Source organism: Ranitomeya variabilis, chromosome 1 (assembly GCF_051348905.1).
Source record: "Ranitomeya variabilis isolate aRanVar5 chromosome 1, aRanVar5.hap1, whole genome shotgun sequence".
NCBI lineage: Eukaryota > Metazoa > Chordata > Amphibia > Anura > Dendrobatidae > Ranitomeya > Ranitomeya variabilis.
In genome coordinates, this window is record NC_135232.1 from 838988149 (window position 1) to 839014841 (window position 26693).

The window sequence follows — 26693 nt, forward strand, 5'->3', positions numbered from 1 at the left end:
GAATCTTGATTTATTCCACTTTCTATTTGGCTGTATTATGAAAAAGGTTAGTTTTTGCAACATTTTATTTTACATTTTTTACGGTGTTCACTGAAGGAGTTAACTATTGTTACTGTTTTATATATTGGGTAATTTGTGACGTGGCAATACCAAATATGTGTACTTTTTTCTTTTCTTTTTTTTTTTACATAAATATGTGTATTTATTGGTATAATATTTTTTTCATTTTTTTTGGTTCTTTATTTTGTGATTTAAAAAAAAAATAATTTTACAAATGTTTAACTTGTTTTTTTTACATTCTAACTTAGTCCTTCTTTGGGACTTTAACTTTTATTACTCTGATTGGTGGTATATTGCATTGCTCCAGATCCTAGATGTGACTAATCCCCTACACCCACTGTAGTTACACTCATGACTCATGGGTGCATAGATTTTTTACAGTCACTGTACATATACATTTCTTTATTTGCATTAATATAGCTTTACATTGTGCATATGGGAATAAATACTGCACTTTCAGAAAATATCTCTCATTTGTATCCACGGCTTAACAAATACCTCGACTTCTGCACATTCTGAAGCAGGCTTCTAGCTCAGCAGAATCTTCCGATCTGTAAATCAGGCTAATTAGTGTCTTACTAAAGGAATTTCACAAATTAAATGTGGGAGTGCAGTGTAATTCTCCAGACTTAAACCTCCTCTTACAGTAATAAAAACACACATTTTTAAATTTGTTTTTATTTTCTTTTATTCTCTGGAGCATCTTCAGGGAATTTAACATTTCAACTCAGTATGTAATCCCATGAAACACAAAATCCTGCTGAAATAAAGCTCATGTTTTTTTCTAATTGCTTTGGTGCTGTAAGAATAAAGCTTCTTTGCAAGCAGCCTTAAATACTTATAGTTTTAAAAATATTGTGTTTTGTTAACACAGTTCATAGCGAGAACTATGTGTCTCCATGGTTACAGACACACACAAACCCTGTGTAGTCTTGCCCTAAAGTCATGCTGCTCTCCATCTGTCAGTGGCTTCTTGTTTACCTATAGTTAGGATATGTTTACACGGGCCGACCTGGGGCACTAATTGACCACCAATCAGCTGCTTGTTAGTTAATTGGCTGACCCTTATTAGCCTGTTTACACAGGTCGAGCCCGTTTAGGATGCATATGATCTGTATGTAATAGGTTGTTCAGTTAAATGCCATGGTACCCAAACAGCCTGGTGTTCAGTTCCATAAGAGCCTTGTGTAGAGTGCCCTAACACCTTCAGTGGAGTGCCATAACAGCCTTGTGTACAGAGCCATAACAGCCTGGTGCAGCCTGCCCATAACACAGCCTGGTGTAACCTGACCATAATACAGTCTGGTGTAGTATGTCTGTAATGCAGCCTGGTGTAGCATGCCTGTAATACTTCCTGGTGTAGTGTGGCCATAATACAGTTTAGTATAGAATGCCCATAATACAGCCTGGTGTAACCTGACCATAATACAGTCTGGTGTAGTATGTCTGTAATGCAGCCTGGTGTAGCATGCCCGTAATACTTCCTGGTGTAGTGTGGCCATAATACAGTTTAGTATAGAATGTCAATAATACAGCCTGGTGCAGCCTGCCCATAACACAGCCTGGTGTAGCATGCCTGTAATACTGCCTGGTGTAGTGTGCCCATAATACAGTTTAGTATAGAATGCCCATGGATCGCCCCCAGGCACAGGGCAATGGGGTACTCGGTACCGGGTCCCTTGGTCTGGGCTCTGAAGAATAAAGTCGCCTAATCATTTATACCACAGGAGGAGCGGCGTAAAAAATAAATAAAACCAATTCTTCACCTGCTGTTCATTTTTCCATTCTGCCTCCCAAAGATCGCAGTGACGCTCGGCGCACAATTATCCTGCTCTCTGCACTGAGCGCTTATGGATCGCCCCCAGGCGCAGGGCAGTGGGGTACTCGGTACCGGGTCCCTTCTGTCTCGGTTCTGGGGATGTCACGGTGGCCCAACCCGGTCCATGGCCCTGTTAAGGGGCGCCCAATTAAAAGTGTAGTTTGTCAAGTGTTCGTGACGCCACCTGTGGTGTTCGGTCAGGGTGACCGACGCTGCTTAGGGGTCCACTGGGGTGATATTATGGCAGCTAGATGGTATACCTTCCCACAGGTGAAGTATGTCCCCAGGGCTGTTATGGACTGGTGATTTAGGAGCGACATGCGACTAGCTCTGAGCAGGTGGTAACTATACCGACCGCAGTTCCTGATCTTAACACAACACTAGCAGTAGCCGTGGGATGTTCCTGTCACTCCCTGGACACCTCGTCACAGCCGGAGAACTAGCTACCCCTAAAGGTAGAAACAGGAAAGCTATCTTGCCTCAGAGAAAATCCCCAAAGGATAGGACAGCCCCCCACAAATAATGACTGTGAGAGGAGAAGGAAATGACATACGTAGTATGAAACAAGATTTAGCAAAGGAGGCCACTTCTAGCTAGATAGATAGTACAGGAAAGAACACTGTGCGGTCAGTAATAAAAACTAGAAAAGGTCCACCGCAGAGATATGCAAAAATCTCCACACCTGACTAAAGGTGTGGAGGGCAAAATCTGCTGCCCAGAGCTTCCAGCTTAGCTGAATAGATCCATACTGATAAGCTGGACAAATGAGCAAAACATAGAATGTGCTGAACAATAAAGTCCACAACAAGTGGACTGCAAAAGGACAAGCAAGGACTTATCTTTGCAGAACTGGTCAGAGTGTCAGGGAAATCCAAAAGAGCAGTGGCTCCAAGCAGGAACAATTGACAACTGGCATTGATTGAGGGATAAGGCCAGACTAAAATAGCCGAGCCAGAAAGACGATCAGTGGAAGCAGCTGCTGATGCTAAATCCAAGAAGCAGCTATACCACTCAAAACCACAGGAGGGAGCCCAAGAGCAGAATTCACAAAAGTGCTACTTACAACCACCGGAGGGAGCCCAAGAATGGAATTCACAACACAGGGCTTCCCAGTAAGATAGATGGCGATGGTGTAGGTCGCAGTAAATAACAAGGACACAAGATTGCAGTCTCTTTACCTTTTACTGTAGACTTCAGCGTCCACAATCCAGAACACTGCTAACAGGGCTGGCTGAGTCCGGCCGGTCCGAAGGCACATCCAGAGTTCCCTTGGCAGGTGGAAATCAGTAGCCTTCCTACTAGCGCCTGTATGTTGTAGTACTTCCCTGCTGAGCACCACGGGATAGTCCTCACAACTGTCGTGTATGTTTCTGTTTCTCTCTCCGTCCCCCAGATGATATGGATAGGACGACCCGTATGACGGGGTAGGCCTGGAGCTATTTTATAGGGACCCTAGAGACGCCCCTCTCCCACAATTTGCCTCCGTTGTCTTCATTAGGTTAAAGGTTGGACAGCCAAGTTGAAATTAACTGCCCTGCCGTAGTTCAGAGTAATGCGTAGAGCCAATCACTCCCTCGGTGTTCCGGCTGCCGGCTACGCGCCTCAGAAGGATGTTGCCGATCTTAAGGCAGGACTCCTCCTGGTGTTATCTCCTTGTGCTGTGATCTCGTTTCTCACTTCTCCACAATATACTTTGCTTCGTGTCCTTTCTTAGGATGCTGCCGCAAGGAAGTGCAGGCGCAGCTCCGTAACATTATATCTCTTGCTAGGCCACTGTCAGGATCCCACCCCTGACAGGTCCTCCCTGGGTCTCCCCAGTCAGCTTTCTGTCTAACTTCCTATCCGACCCCCAGTTTTACCCAAGTGTGAGGAGTGGCCTAATACATAGAACCCTTTGCTCCCCCTGGTGGTTGGAGTGTGAAGTGTAGTGTGTGACTGTGATACCTGGTCAGGTGAACTCTTTTAGCACAATCAGACGTGCCATCACTCCCCCTGGTGGGAGAGGGACAATACTGCACGACCAGGACTCTGGGGCACTGCACCCATAATACAGCCTGGTGTAGCCTGACCATAATACAGTCTGGTGTAGTATGTCTGTAATGCAGCCTGGTGTAGCGTGCCCATAATACTGGCTTGTGTAGTGTGCCCGTAATACTGCCTGGTGTAGCGTGCCCATAATACAGTTTAGTATAGCGTGCCCGAAATACAGTCTGGTGTGGCATGCCCGTAATAAAGCCTGGTGTAGCATGCCCATAATACTGACTGATGTAGCGTGCTCGTAAAACAGCTTAGTGTAGCGTGCCCATAATACAGTTTGGTATAGCGTTCCCATAATACAACCTGGTGTAACGTGCTCATAATACAGTCTGGTGTAGCGTGCCCATAATACAACTTGTGCAGAGTGCCCAAAATACAGCCAAAATACAGCCTGGTGTAGCATGCCCATAATACAGCCATGTGTAGCATTCCCCTAATACAGCTTGGTGAACATGCCCATAATACAGCCTGTTGTAACGTGCTAATAATACTGTACAGCCAGGTGTAACGTGCCCGTAATACAACCTGGTGTATCGTGCCCATAATGCAGCCTGGTGTAGCATGCCCGTAATGCAGCCTGATGTAGCATGCCCATAATACAGCCTGGTGTAGCATGCCCAAAATACAGCCTGGTGTAGCATGCCCGTATTACTGCCTGGTGTAGTGTGCCCATAATACAGTTTCGTATAGCATGCCTGAAATACATCCTGGTATAGCATGCCCATAATACAGCCTGGTGTAGCATGTCTGTAATGCAACCTGGTGTAGCATGCCCATAATACTGGCTTGTGTAGTGTGCCCGTAATACTGCCTGGTGTAGCGTGCCATAATACAGCCTGGTGTAGCATGCCTGTAACACAGCCTGTTGTAGCATGCCTGAAATACAGCCTGGTGTAGCATGCCCGTATCACAGCCTGGTGTAGCATGCCCATAATACTGACTGATGTAGAGTGCTCGTAAAACAGCTTAGTGTAGCGTGCCCATAATACAGTTTGGTATAGCGTGCCCATAACACTGGCCAACAGTGAAAATGTTTCTGAAATGAAAATAGCTGGTTTGTAATAATTTTAGCATCCTAAAAACGAATATGTTACTTAAAAATCATTATTAGCTCTTGTTGCTGAGATACAGGTCATTTAAGATTATTATGCAGGAAAATAGGGAAATTTTGAATTTTCAACAAATGTGTATTGGTAAACCTGATTACAGACCTGTTGAACCAATGTCAGCCATTTTATAAATTGTGTCTGCATAGTTTGTACTAATTGAAGTCTCTTTCTCTTGTTGCAGTAATTTTGTGGAGAGAATTTACACTTTGAAAATGCTTCGTAAATGTGCAAATATTGTTAACAATTTTTGTTACGTGTGTGGTTATGTGACATTTGCCAACCAAAGAAGACCAATTACTCCACTTGTGAAGACTGCTTACCATCATTACTTTGCTTATACGTGGCACTTAAATACGTGGCACTTATACGTGGCACTTAAATACGTGGCACTTATATACGTGGCATTTTGAGACCTATAATTTTTCCACATTTTGGTCCACAGAGTCATGTGAGGTCTTGTTTTTTGCGGGACGAGTTGACGTTTTTATTGGTAACATTTTCGGACACGTGACCATTTTTTATCACTTTTTATTCCGTTTTTTGTGAGGCAGAATAACCAAAAACCAGCTATTCATGAATTTCTTTATACCGTTCTGCGTTTGGTAAAATTGATAAAGCAGTTTTATTCGTCGGGTCAGTACGATTACAGCGATACCTCATTTATATCATTTTTTAATGTTTTGGCGCTTTTATACGATAAAAACTATTTTATAGAAAAAATAATTATTTTGGCATCGCTTTATTCTGAGGACTATAACTTTTTTATTTTTTTGCTGATGATGCTGTATGGCAGCTTGTTTTTTGCGGGACAAGATGACGTTTTCAGCGGTACCATGGTTATTTATATCCATCTTTTTGATCGCGTGTTATTCCACTTTTTGTTCGGCGGTATGGTAATAAAGCGTTGTTTTTTGCCTCGTTTTTTTTTTTTTTTTCTTACGGTGTTTACTGAAGGGGTTAACTAGTGGGACAGTTTTATAGGTTGGGTCGTTACGGACGCGGCGATACTAAATATGTGTACTGTACTGTGCAATTTATACTCTTGTAATGAATTCTTCTCGCTACCTACAGCACATACTTCCATGGCGTGTATCTAAAAAACGAGAGCTAATTAAACAATTCTGTGGGTATATTTGAGTTTCTCGACCCAAAATTAGTAATATTTGCCTATTTTCATCAAAGAAACATAAAAAAAGTTGTTTTTTGTTGGCCTGTGTAATACAACCTGGTGTAATGTGCTCATAATACAGTCTGGTGTAGCATGACCACCATAATACAGCCTGGTGTAGCATGCCCATAATACAGCCTGGTGTAGTATGCCTGTAACATAGCCTGTTGTAGCATGCCTGAAATACAGCCTGATGTAGCATGCCCGTATCACAGCCTGGTGTAGCATGCCCATAATACTGACTGACGTAGAGTGCTCGTAAAACAGCTTAGTGTAGCGTGCCCATAATACAGTTTGGTATAGCGTGCCCATAATACAACCTGGTGTAATGTGCTCATAATACAGTCTGGTGTAGCATGACCATAATACAGCCTGGTGTAGCATGCCCATAATACAGCCTTGTGTAGCGTGCCTATAATGCAGCATTGTGTAGCATGCCCTTAAAACATCTTGGTGAACATGCCCATGATATAGTATAGCCTGGTGTAACCTGCTCGTAATACTGTACAACCTGGTGTAATGTGCCCGTAATACAGCCTGGTGCAGCATGACCGTAATACAGCCTGGTGTAGCGTGCCTGTAATACAGCCTAGTGCAGCATGCCCTTAATACAGCCTGGTTTAGTGTGCTTATAATACAGGCTGGTGTAGAGTGACTGTACTACAGCCTCGTGTACAATGTCCGTAATACAGCCTGGTGTAGCCTGCCCATAAAACAACCTGGTGCAGTGTGTCCATAATACAGCTTGGTGTAACGTACCCGTAATACAGCCTTAGGTGGTGTGACCGGAATACAGCCTGGTGCAGCGTGCCTATAATAGAGCCTGGTGTAGAATGCCCATAATACAGCTTGGTGTAGCATGCCCGTAATACAGCCTGGTGCAGTGTGACCGTAATACAGCCTGGTGTAGCGTGCTTGTAATATAGCCTGGTGCAGAGTGCCCTAATCCAGCCTCTTCTCTACTGGGAATTTTTCTTAGGTGGAAAAACATGAAGAGAGCATGTTATATTGGATGAAAATGTTGTCATGGTGTTGCTGGTGGTGATGTTGTAGCTGCTGCAGGGAGATGATGTGGTTGATTTGTGCCTATTTTGTGTCCAAGTGCAACACCTTTCTCAGTTGCAAGCAAGCGACAGTATGTCCTGAGTAATTTCATAGGCCCGAGTAGCACTGGCCAAATTGTGGGGCCAGAACATGTTGAAGCGATGTTAGATTGGATGGCTGAGACTGCCTCCAGCTCCTTTGCATTGTCTTCCACCGGGTCCTCTACAGAAAGTGCAGAGTTGGCACCTGAGTACCATGGGCATATTTCTTACTCCTCACCCCATTGCAAATCAGCCAAGCAGTGTGAGCCCTAAGTCTCTTCTGCTTTTTGATGTCTCCACTGGTTGGGGTTCCGTGACCCATCCACCTGGCCTGCCCCAGATGTGGAGGAGGCTGACTGCACTGATGCCCAATCACTTGTTGTTTTGGAGGATGAGTACGTGGGAGGGCTAGTGCACTTCGTCAGCGGACCACTGCAGCACATATCCGAATATGACAAGACACAGGTGCCAACTGCTGCGTGTTTCTGCAGTGTGCCGGCTGTCAAGGAGGGCAGGGGTGAGGAATGGGTGGAAGATGTTGCTGGGTATGATGAGGTCCTAGACCGCACATGGTGCGAAGACAATCCTAGTGACGTCCGCAGTTCAGAGGAAAAGGAGGTGGTCACGCTGCCCCAGTAGCACAGCAAAAGAGGAAGCAGGCTGCAAAAGAACAGCGGGCAGCCCCAAGTCAGTGCATGGGCTGCTACTACCCACTGCACTGAGGAAATGAGCAAACCAAAGCCAGCTCAAAGGAACTCCCCGATGTAGCATTTCTTCAGGCAATGAGCTGATGACAAGACACAGGTAGTTTGCACTCTGTGCTGTTAGAACCTTAAATGAGGCATAAATCTTCTGAACCTGAGCATCACCTGCATGATGAGGCATCTGAATTCCAAGCACAAGGTGCAGTGAAGTATATACATTAAAAAGCATGACAGATCTGAGCCTTCTGCTGCTCCCTCTTCTGCTGTGATCTCGGCCCCTTCCTGCCACTCCTTATCAACTGGACCACCTGCCTGCCTGCAAAGAGAGGATGTGACAGCACCACCACCAGCAGTGTCACTGAGCATCTCCACAGTGTATTTAACTCTCCATTCCCCAAACCCACGAGAGAAAGAGGAAATCCCCCTTACCCACCCACAAACCATAGTCCTGAATGACAGCATTTCCAAATTCCAGTCCTTTGAAATGCTGCCATTCGGTCTGGTGGAGACGGACAGTTTTAAAAACTTGATGTAAGTGGCTGTCCCGCAAATTTGTTGTTCCCAGCTGCCACTACTTTTACAGGGGGGCCATCCCTGCCCTGCACACACATGTGGTGGAGCAAATCAGGTGTGCACTGCGCAACGCCATCAATGGTCCAGATAACCACTGATACATGGACCAATAAGCTCCGCCAGGAATGCTACATCTCCCTAACTGCCCACTAGGTAAATGTAGTGGTGGCTAGGACAGAGGAGGAAAACTTTCTAGACCATGTCCTACCACCACTGAGGATTGCTGGATGTTTCTACTTTTCTTCCTCCACCGCCTCCTCATACGGTCACAGTGAGACCTGCACCACCAACTTCATCACAGCCAAAGGGAAATTACAGCAGGGTGATCTGAAACTCATCTGTTTGGGGGATAAATCCCCCACCATGCAGAAGCTGTGGACAGGGATCAAACAGCAGAGAGATGAGTGGTTGATGCTGGTGAACCTCAAGCCCGGCCTGGTGGTGTGCGAAAACAGGTGAAATCTCGTAGCAGCGCTGGGCCTAGCCGGTTTGACGCACATCCTTTGCCTGACGTATGTGCTAAATTTGGTGGCCCTTACTATGACTATTTTACAGTCATTATACACCACCCAAAGTTTGGGTCACCATTGACTTATGTGGGGTTCAGGTCCGGGGTCAAGTTCTGGTCAAGTTTTGATACCCCAACTGAACTTTGGACTCACGCTCCTCCGAACCCGACAAACTCGAACTTCTAGAGCAGAAGTGTGTTCATAGAGTAATCTTAGTGGTGTCTATGACTGCTGCTATGACTTCCTCTAATAACTCATATTCCAGCAGTGATGCTGTATTTCTAGACAATAAATGTATACTTCACTCAGAGAAAGGAATTACATTAACTAGCTCGAAAAGTATGTTTAAAGGGAACCTATCACCCCGTTTTTTAAAGATTAGATAAAAATAGTGTGAAATAGGGGCAGAGCTGGGCTTTACATTAGTTCCTTTTTGGTGCCTTTACACCCCCGTTAGGCTGCCGAAATACCTTTGTGAAGTGGCCGTTTTGTCCTGTCACTCAAGTTGGTCAGGTCGGATGGGCGTGGTCACAGCGCTGTTTCTCCCCCAGATCAGGCTCATCATTACGTTGGTGGCGTAGTGGTGTGCGCATGTCCAAGGTCCCGAATCCTGCACAGGGGTGTGAAAATAGCAGCGATGTCCGTTATTTCATTGGTGGTCGGTGGGCGCGGCCATCTTGCTTTGGCCGCGCGTGCGCAGAAGCAGCGCTCTGCTGGCCGCGGCTTCAGGAAAATGGCCGCGGGCATCCGCGCGTGCGCAGATGGCTATCGCGGCGGCCATTTTCGTGAAGCAGAGTTCGCATCTCGGCTTCACGAAAATGGCCGCCGCGATAGCCATCTGCGCACGCGCGGATGCCCGCGGCCATTTTCCTGAAGCCGCGGCCAGCAGAGCGCCGCTTCTGCGCACGCGCGGCCAAAGCAAGATGGCCGCGCCCACCGACCACCAATTAAATAACGGACATCGCTGCTATTTTCACACCCCTGTGCAGGATTTGGGACCTTGGACATGCGCACACCACTACGCCACCAACGTAATGATGAGCCTGATCTGGGGGAGAAACAGTGCTGTGACCACGCCCATCCGACCTGACGAACTTGAGTGACAGGACAAAACGGCCACTTCAAAAAGGTATTTCGGCAGCCTAACGGGGGTGTAAAGGCACCAAAAAGGCACTAATGTAAAGCCCAGCTCTGCCCCTATTTCACACTATTTTTATCTAATCTTTAAAAAACGGGGTGATAGGTTCCCTTTAAAGAATAATTGGCTTTTGTTATTAAATGATTCCGCAGACATTATTATTTATTATAGCGCCATTTATTTCATGGCGCTTTGCATGTGAGACATAGCAAAGTTATGAATTTTTTTAATAATACTTCATTGCCTTATTTTGCTTTTGTCTCTTCCAAACACCATGCTGCAATGTTGTTTCAATGCCGTTAGTCATGGAACTAAAACGTCTAATGTAAAGTTTTCAAAAAACCTGTATTTTTACTTTGCAAAGTATTCTAGAATGCTGATATAGAAGCCATGTTATAATATATACAAAAAACTATCTTTTTAGCTTTACTGAATTAATATAAATGAATATTAGATACAACTTCAATCCAGTTCATCACCCGAACTCTTCTTCTGAGAAGCCATGCTGTAGCGATGGATGCAGTATGTGGTTTAGCATTGTCTTGCGAAGATATGCAAGGCTTTCCCTGAGATAGACATTGATGGGAGCATATGTTGTTTTAATACCTCTATATAATTCTCAGCATTGATAGTGCCTTTAAAGATGTGTAAGCTGCACATGTCAAAGGCAGTAGTGTAAACCCATAGTATCAGAGACGCCAGCTTTTGAACAGTACATTGATAACAAACTGGATGGTCCCACTCCTTTTGAGTCCACAGGACACGGCATCTGTGGCTTCCATAAAGAATTTCAAATTTCGCTTCATCTGACCACAGAATGGTTTTAGTCCTTTTTAAATTATCTTTGGCCAAGAGAAGATAGCAATTTTCTGGACTGTGTTGCTATACGTCAGGGCCGGACTGGGACTAAAATTCAGCCCTGGCATTTGAAGTTACACAGGCCCACTTGTCACATGGTGACTGTATAATATCTTTGTACACTTGTAGGCAGGGCCGGTTTTAGGCAAAGTGGGGCCTTAGGCAAAGTTTAAAATGTGGCCCCAAATACTAGCATATTGCACATCACACAAAAGCATTTCGGTTGTATTTACAAGCGCTGAGTTCAGGCTGCTAAATGAGTTTGATCAACAATACTGAAGTTGTTCAACGCTTGTTTCCCGGCCTCTTTTCACCAACTGAGGAATAATGATGGGACAGAACGATCACTAATAGATCACTAACAGATCACCATACAGTATGATGTTATCAGCAGCACATCTACAGTTTACACCCGCGATGTGCTGCTGAGAACAATGATTTTTGTTCCGGCAAAACAATCTGAATATGCAGCATTTTACTTGTTTAGTAAAATACACCCCATAATCCTCCATATATTAAAATACACTGCTCAGTCCTCCACATAGTATAATACACTCCTCATGGTCCTCCATTTAGCATAATACACTCCTCATAGTGCTCCATATAGTATAATGCACCGCCATAGTCATCCATGTAGTACAATTCACTTCCCATAGTATAATGCACCCCATAGTTCTTCATATAGTTTAACGTATTCCCCATAGTCCTCGATACAGTATAATGCAGCCCACATATAGTATAATGCAGCCACCACCCTACAGAGTATATTGGAGCCACCCCAGAGTATAATGCAGCCACCCCAGAGTATAATGCAGCCACCCCACAGAGTATAATGCAGCCACCCCAAAGTATAATGTAACCCCCTATAGAATATAATACAGCCCACCTCCCCATAATATATAATGTAGCCCCCCATAGTATATAACACAGCCTTCCCCATAAAATATAATATACCCCCATAATAGTATATAACACAGCCACATAGTACATAACATGGCCTCCCCATAGAATATAATATACTCCCCATAGTATATAGCAAAGCCCGCATAGTTTATAGCACAACCCACATAGTACATAGCACAGCCTGCATAATATAGCACAGCCCGCATAGTAGATAACACAGACCACACAGCAGTATACAGCACAGCCCACACAGTAGTATACAGCACAGCCCGCATAGTAGTATACAGCACAGCCTGCGTAATAGTATACAGCACTGCCCACACAGTAGTATATACAGCACAGCCCACACAGTAGTATATACAGCACAGCCCACACAGTAGTATATACAGCACAGCCCACACAGCAGTATATACAGCACAGCCCACACAGTAGTAGTATACAGCACATCCCGCGTAGTAGTATACAGCACAGCCCACACAGTAGTATACAGCACGGACCACACAGTAGTATACAGCACAGCCCACACAGTACTATATACAGCACAGCCCACACAGCATACCTCCCAACTTTTGAAGATGGTAAAGAGGGACAAAGTTTGCGGCCACGCCTCTGACCACACCCATTCATAATTAGTCACACCCATATCCACATCCCAACCACACCCATTTAGCACTACTGATCACACTGTTTCATATACAATAATTATAAACAAAAAAATATGGCCACACAGTGCTCCATACTGTATAATGGCCACACATGATGCTCCATACTGTATGATGACCACACATGATGCTCCATACTGTATAATGGCCACACATGATGCTCCATACTGTATAATGACCGCACATGATGCTCCATACTGTATAATGACCACACATGATGCTCCATACTGTATAATGACCGCACATGATGCTCCATACTGTATAATGACTGCACATGATGCTCCATACTGTATAATGACTGCACATGATGCTCCATACTGTATAATGACCGCACTTGATGCTCCATACTGTATAATGACCGCACATGATGCTCCATACTGTATAATGACTGCACATGATGCTCCATACTGTATAATGACTGCACATGATGCTCCATACTGTATAATGACTGAACATGATGCTCCATACTGTATAATGACTGCACATGATGCTCCATACTGTATATTGGCTGCACATGATGCTCCATACTGTATAGTGACCCCACCCCACATGATGCTCCATCCTGTATAATGACCACACATGATGCTCCATACTGTATAATGACCGCACATGATGCTCCATACTGTATAATGACTGCACATGATGCTCCATACTGTATAATGACTGCACATGATGCTCCATACTGTATAATGGCCCCACATGATGCTCCATACTGTATAATGACCCCACATGATGCTCCATACTGTATAATGACTGCACATGATGCTCCACACTGTATAATGACCCCACATGATACTCCATACTGTAATGACCGCACCTGATGCTCCATACTTTATAATGACCCCACAGGATGCTCAATACTGTATAATGACCACACATGATGCTCCATACTGTATAATGGCCCCACATGATGCTCCATACTGTATATTGGCCGCACATGATACTTCGTACCATATAATGGCCACACATACCGTATTTTTCTGACTATAAGACGCATTTTTTTCCCCAAAAAAATTGTGAGGAAAATGGGGGGTGCGTCTTATAATTGGAATGCAGGCTTACCGGCATTGTGGCAGCGACAGAGGTGCGGGGATGATGTGGCGCGGTGAGCGGTATGGCGTGAGCAGAGTCCCTTCCACATTTGCGGTGACGCCACGGCCCGGTATTGAAGGAGAGCAGCAGAGCTGGGTGAGTTACGGCTTTTCAGGTGGCGGCGGCCATCTTCCTGAGGCCGCGCGTGCACAGATTGAGTTTTCTGCTTCCTGGGGCTTCAGGAAAATGGCCGCGGGAGGCCGCACGTGCGCAGATTGAAATCGCGGTGGCCATTTTCCTGAAGCCGAGTTTGCAGATTGAGATCTCGGCTTCAGGAAAATGGCCGCCGCGATCTCCATCTGCGCACGCGCGGCCTCCCGCGGCCATTTTCCTGAAGCCCTGGGAAGCAGAGTACTGAATCTGCGCACGCGCAGCCTCAGGAAGATGGCCGCCGCCACCAGGAAAATCGTGACTCACCCAGCTCTGCTGCTCTCCTTCAGTACCGGGCCGCGGCGTCACCTCAAATGTGGAAGGGACGGTGGCCGCCACCACCTGACGAAGTGTCCGCACATCTGCCGCCGCCACAGCACTGCCACAACCTCCCCATGGACACCAGGCCATGGCGTCGCCCACCTAAGCAGCATGGGACCCTGCTCAGGTGCACGCCGTTCCGCCCACCGCACCTCAGCATCACCTCACCTCTGCCACCACCATGCTTCCTGTGACCTTGCTCTGCCACTGCCTGCCCTCAGGTAAGAGATCTTAAATTTGGACAATAAGACGGACCCCCATCTTATAAAAAATCTTTTTTTCTGCAATTTTCACCCCAAATTTGGGGTGCGTCTTATGGTACGGTGCGTCTTATAGTCCGAAAAATACAGTAGCTACTCCTACTCACGCGGCTGCGCTCCATACACTTTGCACACACGGCCCTGCTCCGTACACACGCGCTCCACTCCATACACCTCGTACACATGCGGCTCCGCTCCGTACACCTCGTACACATTTAGCTCCGCACACCTCATACACACACACCTCCGCTCCATACACCTCATACACACACGGCTCTACTCCATACACCTCGTACACATTCAGCTCCGCTCCATAAACCTCGTACACATTTAGCTCCGCTCCATACACCTCATACACACACGGCTCCGCTCCATACACCTCATACACACACGGCTCTGCTCCGTACACCTCATACACACACGGCTCTGCTCCATACACCTCATACACATTTAGCTCCTCTCCATACACCTCATACACACACGGCTCCACTCCATACACCTCATACACACACGGCTCTGCTCCATACACCTCATACACACACGGCTCTGCTCCATACACCTCATACACACACGGCTCCGCTCCGTACACCTCGCACACACACGGCTCCGCTCCATACACCTCGCACACACACGGCTCCACTCCATACACCTCGCACACACACGGCTCCGCTCCATACACCTCGCACACACACGGCTCCGCTCCATACACCTCGCACACACACGGCTCCGCTCCATACACCTCACACACACACGGCTCCGCTCCATACACCTCGCACACACACGGTTCCGCTCCATACACCTCGCACACACACGGCTCTGCTACATCCACACTGTACACCTTCTGACCCCACACAAGGCATTACTTACCTCATCCTGCAGCACCATGTGGCAAGTTGGCAACCAGCACAGCCGAGTCCTGCAATCCACGGAGGTCCCGATCATGTGACCCCTGACTCCTCCCCTCCTGTGACCTCATCACAGGTCCTGTGCGCAGAAAGCAGGCAGCCATACAGAAGGGTAAGAGCCCAGGGCATGGCTTAACATAAGGGGGCGTGTTGGCTGCTTCTGCTGTCTGCGGGAAGCAGAGCGTTCCATGCTGGACAGCGGGGCAAAGGCTCAAAACCGGGACAGTCCCGCACAATGTGGGATGGTTGGGAGCTATGCACACAGTAGTATATACAGCACAGCCCACAGAGTACTATATACAGCACAGCCCACACAGTACTATATACAGCACAGCCCACACAGTACTATATACAGCACAGCCCACACAGTAGTATATACAGCACAGCCCACAGAGTACTATATACAGCACAGCCCACAGAGTACTATATACAGCACAGCCCACACAGTAGTATATACAGCACAGCCCACACAGTACTATATACAGCACAGCCCACAGAGTACTATATACAGCACAGCCCACACAGTACTATATACAGCACAGCCCACAGAGTACTATATACAGCACTGCCCACACAGTACTATATACAGCACAGCCCACACAGTAGTATATACAGCACAGCCCAGAGTACTATATACAGCACAGCCCACACAGTACTATATACAGCATAGCCCACACAGTACTATATACAGCATAGCCCACAGAGTACTATATACAGCACAGCCCACACAGTACTATATACAGTACAGCCCACAAAGTACTATATACAGCACAGCCCACACAGTACTATATACAGCACAGCCCACACAGTTCTATATACAGCACAGCCCACACAGTACTATATACAGCACAGCCCACACAGTACTATATACAGCACAGCCCACAGAGTACTATATACAGCACAGCCCACACAGTACTATATACAGCACAGCCAACACAGTACTATATACAGCACAGCCCACACAGTACTATATACAGCACAGCCCGCATCTCTTCTCCCCCCCCCCCCCCCGAGAATGGCCCCACAGTCCAGTAAAAAAAAAAAAAAAAAACACACTCCTCACCTCTCCTTGTGCCCCGCGTTGCTCCCTGCTTCTGTCTCAGCGGGTGCAGTCTGCCTGGGGCACAGCAGGTGCGTGATATGACATCATCGCGCACCTGCAGTGTCAGAGGCAGAGCGGGGAATGATGGGAGAGGGAGCATCTGTAGATGCTCTCTCCATCATTGCATTCAACTGTACCGGCGTCATAGACGCAGGTATAGTTGAATGCGACGGCGGGGGTGTGAGTCGGCAGCGGCGGGGGAGGCGGATTAAGCGGCCCACTACTGGTACTGGCCCTTCTGGCATTTGCCAGAAGTGCCCGATGGCCAGTCCGGCCCTGCTATACGTATGTCTTCTTCTTTACATGATAGAGCTTTAACTTGCATTTGGTTTACACAGTGAACTGTGTTTGCAGACATTGATTTCAGGAAGTATTCCTGAGCCCATGCTGTGATTTGCACTTCCAAATCATGCCTGTTATTAATACAGTGCCGCCTGAGGGCCCGTAGTGTATGATCATCCATTATTGACCATCTGCCTTTGTGCACATGGATTTATCCAGATTCTTTGAATCTTTTGATGACCTAATATACTATGTGGTGGCATATTCAAACTATTAGCAATTTTTTTTTAATTATTCTACTATTTAAGATGCAGGTGTTCACAGACTAGTGAATCTCTGACCATCTTTACCTCTGAGAGACTCTGCCTCTCTAACACGTTCTTTTTATACACAGTCATGTGTCACTGATACCACTCAATTTTCCAGCCTTTTGTTAACCTCATTTCATCTTTTTTTAGATGTATTGCTGCAATCAATTTCGAAATGTGTTAATTTTTTCAAATTAAATTCTTCTACTTTTGATCTGTGTTTTAAAAGAGATATTCAAATCATTGCATTCTTGTTAACTTTACATTTTACCCAGCATCCCAACTTTTTTAATTTGGGGTTGTATATGATAGGCCACCAGTATCAGATTGTGGGGATCCAAGTCTTGCCACTAGCCTCAATCACCTGGTGGCTGTTGGGGAGCTCTAATGATATTTCTGTTTTCTATTCTGGACACTTTACTGTTCTTCAAAAGCCATCAACATTTAAAGGGTTATGCACAAAATCACAGATTATCTCTTATCCATAAGATAGAGGATAATTTGATGGTCACTGAGGGACCAACTGCTGAAGATCACAGCAATCCGGAGATCAGGTCTCTAGAATCCTAAAAACAACTTGATTGGAGCAGAGATGCCCATGCTTTACCTCCATTCATTTTCTGGCATTCCCATAGACAATAAATGTAACGAAGGTTGAGTGTTCTCACGGTTCTCAGGATAGTTGAGGGTCTTAGAAGTTGGACCTCTCCACAATCTGCCAGTTTATCCCTATCCAATGGATAGGAAATAACTTCTGATTTTTGGGAGTAACCCTTTTAGGAAGATAGCTGCTGCTCCCCATTGCAAAAGTATGGATTTCTGAGTATTTAAGATTTGTGATGGGGTTATATTGGCAATATAGGCGCATAGTATAAGAAAATATTGATTTTCGGGGCGCACTGTGTAAAGGAACATGTAGTTTCATCAAGAATTGAATCACTGTGGTAATACCACATACACTATATATGGAACTCTGGAACATTCTTTATACTGTCACTTGAATACCAAATTCATACATATTCCTCCAATAAAGCATCTTAGTGGTCTACTATAATTGTGCCTTCACTGTGACCCGCTGTGCCAAAGTAATTGACGTTTATGAAGTCTGGTAGATGGCAAAGGCTGGAGTCAGAGCTAAATAATCAGCTCTGACATGCCGTCCCATAGGTTTCATATCGCTGTAAATCTTGTGTAATAATAGTGCCACCCAGAGGGGAACAGCTGTTAAAGCAGGAATCTTATCTACTTACAGATAAGATAAAGTAGAATAACAGCACATATACAAAGGCTGATAGAAATATATGTATTATGCTCATATTGCAGCAGAAACCATAAAATAAAGTATTTTCAGTTTTACAGGTATTCTTCCATGTTTTAATGAATACATATTTTGGAATGGTATTAGTGAACGATCCCGTAACATTAGATTTAGGCATTTGGTCCCGTGTATATGTCTGTGCAGCTGAATTACTAATGAGAAGACAACACATCATTTAGTTAGGAATGGATATAAGGCTACGTTCACATTTGCGGTCAGAGCCGCAGCGTCGGGCGCCGCAGCGTCGCCGCATGCGTCATGCGCCCCTATATTTAACATGGGGGCGCATGGACATGCGTTGTGCTGCGTTTTGCGCCGCATGGCCGCAAGCGTTGGACGCAAGAAACGCATCAAGTTGCATTTTCTTTGCGTCCAACTTTCGGCCAAAAAGGCCGCATGCGGCGCAAAACGCAGCGTTTTAGCGTGCGTTTTGCCGCGGTTTTGTTTGCGTTGTGCGCTGCGGCGCCGACGCTGCGGCGCACAACGCAAATGTGAACGTAGCCTAAAATCTATTTTAATAAAGATAACATTTTTTACTTTCTTGTTCTTTTCTATGTGATAAAAATGTGCTATGATATTCTGCCATCTAGTGGTCGTAATAGGTAATGGGTTCACATTCACATTTCACCGTTTGTGTGATTTAGAAGCAAACACCCTGGGAAGATTTATACAGAGCGTCATAAGATGCATGGAAGTCTGAGTAGGAAAAACTGATGGAAATTGCTCCACATTTCTCAAAATTACATACACTGCAGAATATATTTGCAATTCCCTATGCATGTAGCACATATTTCTTCTCCCCACTCCTGACTGTTATACATATAGACCAAATTTGAGCCAAAAATAGCACAAATAGTTAATATTGTTGCATTTTCATACACTTATCAAAACTTTGGGTTTCTACATATTTTTCTATTTATATGGAATAATTTGCAATACAATTCAGATGCATTCTGATATACACTCACCGGCCACTTTATTAGGTACACCTGTCCAACTTCTTGTTAACACTTAATTTCTAATCAGCCAATCACATGGCGGCAACTCAGTGCATTTAGGCATGTAGACATGGTCAAGACAATCTCCTGCAGTTCAAACCGAGCATCAGCATGGGGAAGAAAGGTGATTTGAGTGCCTTTGAACGTGGCATGGTTGTTGGTGCCAGAAGGGCTGGTCTGAGTATTTCAGAAACTGCTGATCTACTGGGATTTTCACGCACAACCATCTCTAGGGTTTACAGAGAATGGTCCGAAAAAGAAAAAAAATCCAGTGAGCGGCAGTTCTGTGGGCGGAAATGCCTTGTTGATGCCAGAGGTCAGAGGAGAATGGGCAGACTGGTTCGAGCTGATAGAAAGGCAACAGTGACTCAAATCACCACCCGTTACAACCAAGGTAGGCCTAAGAGCATCTCTGAACGCACAGTGCGTCGAACTTTGAGGCAGATGGGCTACAGCAGCAGAAGACCACACCGGGTACCACTCCTTTCAGCTAAGAACAGGAAACTGAGGCTACAATTTGTACAAGCTCATCGAAATTGGACAGTAGAAGATTGGAAAAACGTTGCTTGGTCTGATGAGTCTCGATTTCTGCTGCGACATTCGGATGGTAGGGTCAGAATTTGGCGTAAACAACATGAAAGCATGGATCCATCCTGCCTTGTATGGAGCATCTTTGGGATGTGCAGCCGACAAATCTGCGGCAACTGTGTGATGCCATCATGTCAATATGGACCAAAATCTCTGAGGAATGCTTCCAGCACCTTGTTGAATCTATGCCACGAAGAATTGAGGCAGTTCTGAAGGCAAAAGGGGGTCCAACCCGTTACTAGCATGGTGTACCTAATAAAGTGGCCGGTGAGTGTATATACATATATATACATATATATATATATACCCCCTGCTGCAGCAGCAAACATGGCGGAGGAGTTGGTTTTCTCCTGTCAGATAACTGCTCCTTCACCCCAATCCCACTTCCACCCTCTGTTACCCTCCCTTCCTTTGAGGTGCACTCTGTGCGCATCTACGCATCTACTCCCCCTCCAACCTCCAACTGGCTGTCATTTACCACCCCCCAGGGCCAGCCACTACCTTCTTTGACCACTTCACCACCTGGCTACTTCATTTCCTTTCCGCGGACATCCCCACTATCATCATGGGCGACTTCAACATCCCCATTGACACTTCCCTCTCAGCTGCCACTAAACTTCTATCTCTCACTTCCTCCTTCGGCCTCACTCAATGGTCTTCTGCAGCCACTCACAAAGATGGTCACACACTGGACCTCATCTTCACCCGCCTCTGCTCCCTATCTAACCTCTCTAACTCACCTCTTCCTCTCTCTGACCACAACCTTCTCACATTCTCTTCCCTCTGCACTCCATGTCTACAATCCCCACCCCACAAACTTTCACACCCTCGCAGAAATCTTAAACATCTTGACCTACATTCATTCTCTGAATCCCTCCTCCCTCTCACAGACATAAGTTCTTTACACAATGCGGATGACGCTGCTGCTCTATATAACACCACAATAGCTGTAGCTCTGGAATCTGCTGCCCCACTTACACATACCAAAGCTCGCAAAATCAACAGACAGCCCTGGCACACCAGCCTGACCAAAGAACTGAGGCGAGCTTCCAGGGCTGCTGAGCGCAGATGGAAAAGATCCCACTCCAACGAGCACTTCATCGCATTCAAACAGTCCCTCACTACTTTCAAGACCACACTCGCCACAGCTAAACAAACCTACTTCTCATCTCTCATATCCTCCCTGTCTCACAACCCTAAACAGTTCTTCAACACCTTCAATTCTCTCCTCTGTCCCCCAGCACCTCCTCCCTCCCCACTTATCTCAGCTGAAGACTTTGCCTCATTTTTCAAGCAGAAGATTGATAACATCAGAGACAGTTTTGGTCAACAACCCCCAGAGCCCTTCCTCCCGACTTCCCAGCCCACCACCTTCAAATCCAACTTCTCCACCATTACAGAAGATCGACTCTCCACTCTACTCTCAAGATCTCACCACCTGTGCACTTGACCCGCTCCCATCCCACTTCATCACTTCTCCCTTATGCCTTCAAACTACTGGAACAACACGTCTACCTTGAACTGTCCTCCCATCTCTCTTCTTGCTCCCTCTTTGACCGCTTACAATCTGGCTTCCAGTCACACCACTCCACTGAAACTGCCCTAACTAAGGTCGCCAATGACCTCTTAACCACCAAGAGCAAGCGACACTACTCTGTCCTCCTCCTCCTCGACCTGTCGGCTGCCTTTGACACAGTGGACCATTCCCTATTATTACAGACCCTCTCGTCCCTTGGCATCACAGACTTGGCCCTATCCTGGATCTCATCATACCTAACAGACCGGACATTCAGCGTCTCCCACTCACACACCACCTCCTCACCTCGCCCCCTTTCTGTCGGAGTCCCACAAGGTTCAGTCCTTGGGCCCCTGCTCTTCTCCATTTACACCTTTGGCCTGGGACAGCTCATAGAATCTCATGGCTTCCAGTATCACCTCTATGCTGATGACACACAGATCTACATCTCTGGACCAGATATCACCTCCCTACTAACCAGAATCCCTCAATGTCTGTCCACTATTTCATCCTTCTTCTACGCTTGATTTCTGAAACTTAACATGGACAAAACAGAATTCATCATCTTTCCCCCATCTCACGCGACCCCCCCAATGAACCTATCCATTACAGTGCATGGCTGCCCACTCTCCCCAGTCCCACAAGCTCGCTGCCTCGGGGTAATCCTTGACGCTCATCTCTCCTTCAAACCACATATCCAAGCCCTTTCCACTTCCTGCCGTCTTCAACTCAAAAATATTTCACGAATCCATACATTCCTCAACCAAGAATCTGCAAAAACCCTAGTCTATGCCCTCATCTCTCGCCTTGACTACTGCAACCTCCTGCTCTGTGGCCTCCCCTCTAACACTCTCTCACCCCTCCAATCTATTCTAAACTCTGCTGCCCGACTAATCCACCTGTCCCCCCGCTATTCCCCGGCCTCTCCCCTCTGTCAATCCCCTCACTGGCTCCCCATTGCCCAGAGACTCCAGTACAAAACCCTAACCATGACGTACAAAGCCATCCACAACCTGTCTCCTCCATACATCTGTGACCTCGTCTCCCGGTACTTACCTGCACGCAACCTCTGATCCTCACAAGATCTCCTTCTCTACTCCCCTCTTATCTCCTCTTCCCACAATCGTATACAAGATTTATCTTGCGTATCACCCCTACTCTGGAACCCTCTAACACAACACATCAGACTCTCGCCTACCATCGAAACTTTCAAAAAGAGCCTGAAGACCCATCTCTTCCGACAAGCCTACAACCTGCAACCACCGATCAACCAAACCGCTGCACGACCAGCTCTATCCTCACCTACTGTATTCTCACCCATCCCTTGTAGATTGTGAGCCTTCGCGGGCAGGGTCCTCTCTCCTCCTGTAACAGTTATGACTTGTATTGTTTAAGAATATTGTACTTGTTTTTATTATGTATACCCCTCCTCACATGTAAAGCACCATGGAATAAATGGCGCTATAACAATAAATAATAATATATATATATATATATATATATATATATATATATATATATATATATATATATATATACACACACATACAGTGGGTACAGAACATATTCAGACCCCTTTAAATGTTTCACTCTTTGTTTCATTGTTTCATTGCAGCCATTTGGTAAACTCAAAAAAGTTATTTTTTTCTCATTAATGTACACTCTGCACCCCATCATGACTGAACAAAACAGAAGTGTAGAATTTTTTCCAAATTTATTAAAAAAGAAAAACTGAAATATCACATGGTCATAAGTATTCAGACCCTTTGCTCAGTATTGAGTACAAGCACCCTTTTGAGCTATCAAAAATACTAGGCCTAGATAGCTGGCACTTCCAATATCAATACAATCTATAATTTCTCATGGAAGTAAACACCAAAAAATATGAAATAACTGTATAATTTTTATTTCAACAAAAAATTACATAACACATCAAATCAGTACATATAAAAGGAATACAGACACAAAAAAACTGCAAACGCAGTGCATGTATTAAATGCAAAACATGTGTCAATGAGGCTGAGGTAAAGTTTTATCAATATGAGTGCCTATAGTTATAAGTATAATAAACTTATAATTTCCAATGAATTTGCATAAGCATTAACAGGTTAAAAATTTCCAATGAATTTGTAAGTTTCCAAATGTAAATCACCTTAAAAGGACCCAATGTATAATTAATAAGCCTCATGTATAAATTCCTCACTCAATATGTAGTATAATATATAGCCCATTAAAATACATTTCAACAGAGTACATGTAAAACATATTTACACAATGTGCCAGCCATAAAAGTTATATATGAAAATAAATAAATATTTGTGCAACAATATGCTTATTATCTACCATTAAATCAACGTAGAATCTCCTGCAAAAAGGTATATTAAATATCCAAGTGAATAAAAGTATATACACAAAGGTCCAGGATTAAGGTGCCAAGTGCCCGATTAAGTATACAGGTGAACAGATATTAGTTATATGGCGTACTTTGAACCAGTGTGCTTACTGTGTGCCATTAAATAAACCCAGAGTCCCCTAAAAGGGAGGTGTACACTATTTCAAATAACCCCAGGAAGAAGCTATTGCGAAACGCGCGTCGGGGCTTAGTCTGCTCGCACAGGTTATGTATAATGCTACTTTTCAGCCTTTCTCATGCTCTTATCTTGTGTGCTAGTATGCCATATAGCTGAATCTCTTTATTTGTGTACCTAATTAAGCACTTGGCACTTTAATTGCGGATTTCTATGTATTTACCTTCATTCATGCAGTTTATATCTTTATTTCAAATAGTGTACACCTCCCTTTTAGGGGACTTTGGGTTTATTTCATGGCACACAGTAAGCACACTGGTGCAAAGTACGCCATATAACTAATATCTGTTCACCTGTATACTTAATCAGGCACTTGGCACCTTAATCCTGGACCTTTGTGTATATACTGTACTTTTATTCACTTGGATATTTAATATACCTTTGTGCAGGAGATTCTACGTTGATTTAATGGTACATAGTAAGCATATTGTTACACAAATATTTATTTGTTTTCATATATAGCTTTTATGGCTGGCACATTGTGTACATTTTTTTTACATGTATTCTGTTGAAATATATTTTAATGGGCTATATATTATACTACATATTGAGTGAGGAATTTATACAGGAGGCATATTAATTATACATTGGGTCCTTTCAAGGTGATTTACTTTTGGAAACTTACAAATTCATTGGAAAATTTTAACCTATTAATGCTTATGCAAATTCATTGGAAATTATAAATTTATTATACTTATAACTATAGGCAACCATATTGATAAAACTTTACCTCAGCCTCATTGACACATGTTTTGCATTTAATACATGCACTGTGTTTGCAGTTTTTGTGTGTCTGTATTCCTTTTATATGTACTGATTTTATGTGTTATGTAATTTTTGGTTGAAATAAAAATTATACAGTTATTTCATATTTTTGGTGCTTACTTCCATGAGAAATTATAGGTTGTACCCTTTTGAACTAGCACAGCCATGAGTTATCTTGGGAATGATGCAACAAGTTTTTCACACCTGGATTTGGGGATCCTCTGCCATTCTTCCTTGCAGATCCTCTCCAGTTCGTCAGGTTGGATGGTGAACGTTGGCCTAAACATGGCTCTCATTTTTGTGAGCCATTTGCTTGTTCAAATGCCATTTTATCTCTATATGTAACAGTGTAGATTCAGAATAAACACTGAAAGTTTCTTTAGCGAGGCAGTTGTTGTCTTGGAGGTGTGTTTGGGGTCGTAATCATGTTGGGATACTGCCCTGCAGCTCAGTTTCTGAAGGGAAAGATTATGCTCTGCTTCAGTATGTCACAGTGCATGTTGGCATTCATGGTTCCCTCAATGATCTGTAGCTCCCCACAGCCAGCAACACTCATGCAAACCCAAACCATGACACTCCCACCACCATGCTTGACTGTAGGCAAGACACAATTGTCTTTGTACTCTTCACCTAGTTACTGCCACACACACTTGACAACATCTGAACCAAGTAAGTTTATCTTGGTCTCATCAGACCACAAGACATGGCTAAAGTAAGCCATTTTCTTAGACTGCTTGTCTTCAGCAAACTGTTTCGGGGTTTTCTTGTGCATCATTTTTAGAAGAGGCTTCCTTCTGGAACGACAGCCAAGCAAACCAATTTGATACAGTATGCAACATGGTTTTAGCACCAATAGGCTGCCTCCCCCCACCCCTTTAACCTCTGGAGCAGTGGTGTCAGCACTCATACCTCTATTTTCAAAAGAGAAATTCTGGATATGACGCTGAGCAAGGGGACTCAACTTCTTTGGTCGACCATGGCGAGGCCAGTTCTGAGAGGGACCTGTCTTGATAAACCGCTGTATGATCTTGGCCATTGTGCTGCAGATCAATTTCAGGGTGCTGGCAATCTTCTTATAGCCTATGCCATCTTTATGTACAACAACCACAATTCTTTTTTTTGCGATGGGGTGCCGTGTTGAATTTCCAGTGATCAGTATGAGAGCGATAACATTAAATATAACACACCGGATCCCCATTCACCCCTGAGACCTTGTAATATTAATGAGACACATGACACTGAGTCAGGAAAATGGCTAATTGGACACAACTTTTGCTATTGTCACTTAGGGGTGTACTCACTTTTGTGATATAATGTAATTACTTCCCCTCTGCCAACAGACTATTACTAGTGCATAATGAACACTTGTATATTTTCAGGTATAATATTTATAACTCTACACCTGATTATGATGCATTGTTCTGCTTTCTATGCCGCTTTTTATATATAGCTGGTCCGGTACCGTTCTGTCAGTAGGCGCGCACTTATAGAGAAATGACTAAAGCACGGGTTTATTTAATTTGACATGAAGGTAAAAGCAGACAGGGAGGAAATGAAAAAGATTGTTTTTTAGAGGTATTACAGAAATGATGAATTGAACTATGGCACAGCTCAGACACTATGCCGAGGATTACCAGACTGATGTTTCCATATTAACCACGTCGTTCTTGTCTGTTATCTACAGTAACACAGATGTCCACACAGTGGCCTCCCTTCTGAAGCTGTACCTGCGAGAGCTGCCGGAGCCTGTCATCCCATATTCAAAGTATGAAGATTTCCTCTCATGCGCAAAGCAGCTGAGCAAGGAGGAGGAATCAGTGAGTAGCCGAGAATAGGGAGAGGGTGAAGGCCGGCTTCAGCAAATTCACTTTTTTT

The 26693-nt window shown here is 44.8% G+C and overlaps 1 protein-coding gene across 7 annotated transcripts in view; it reads left to right on the forward strand.

The window, feature by feature from the left end:
- Positions 1-26693, forward strand: part of ARHGAP24 (Rho GTPase activating protein 24) — a 1388018-nt gene that overhangs the window by 1343242 nt on the left and 18083 nt on the right. For all 7 annotated transcript variants that reach the window (XM_077275809.1, XM_077275810.1, XM_077275813.1 and 4 more), the window contains one exon: positions 26503-26635. In XM_077275809.1, coding sequence (XP_077131924.1) covers positions 26503-26635 — 133 coding nt within the window. The remainder of the gene's footprint in view (positions 1-26502; positions 26636-26693) is intronic.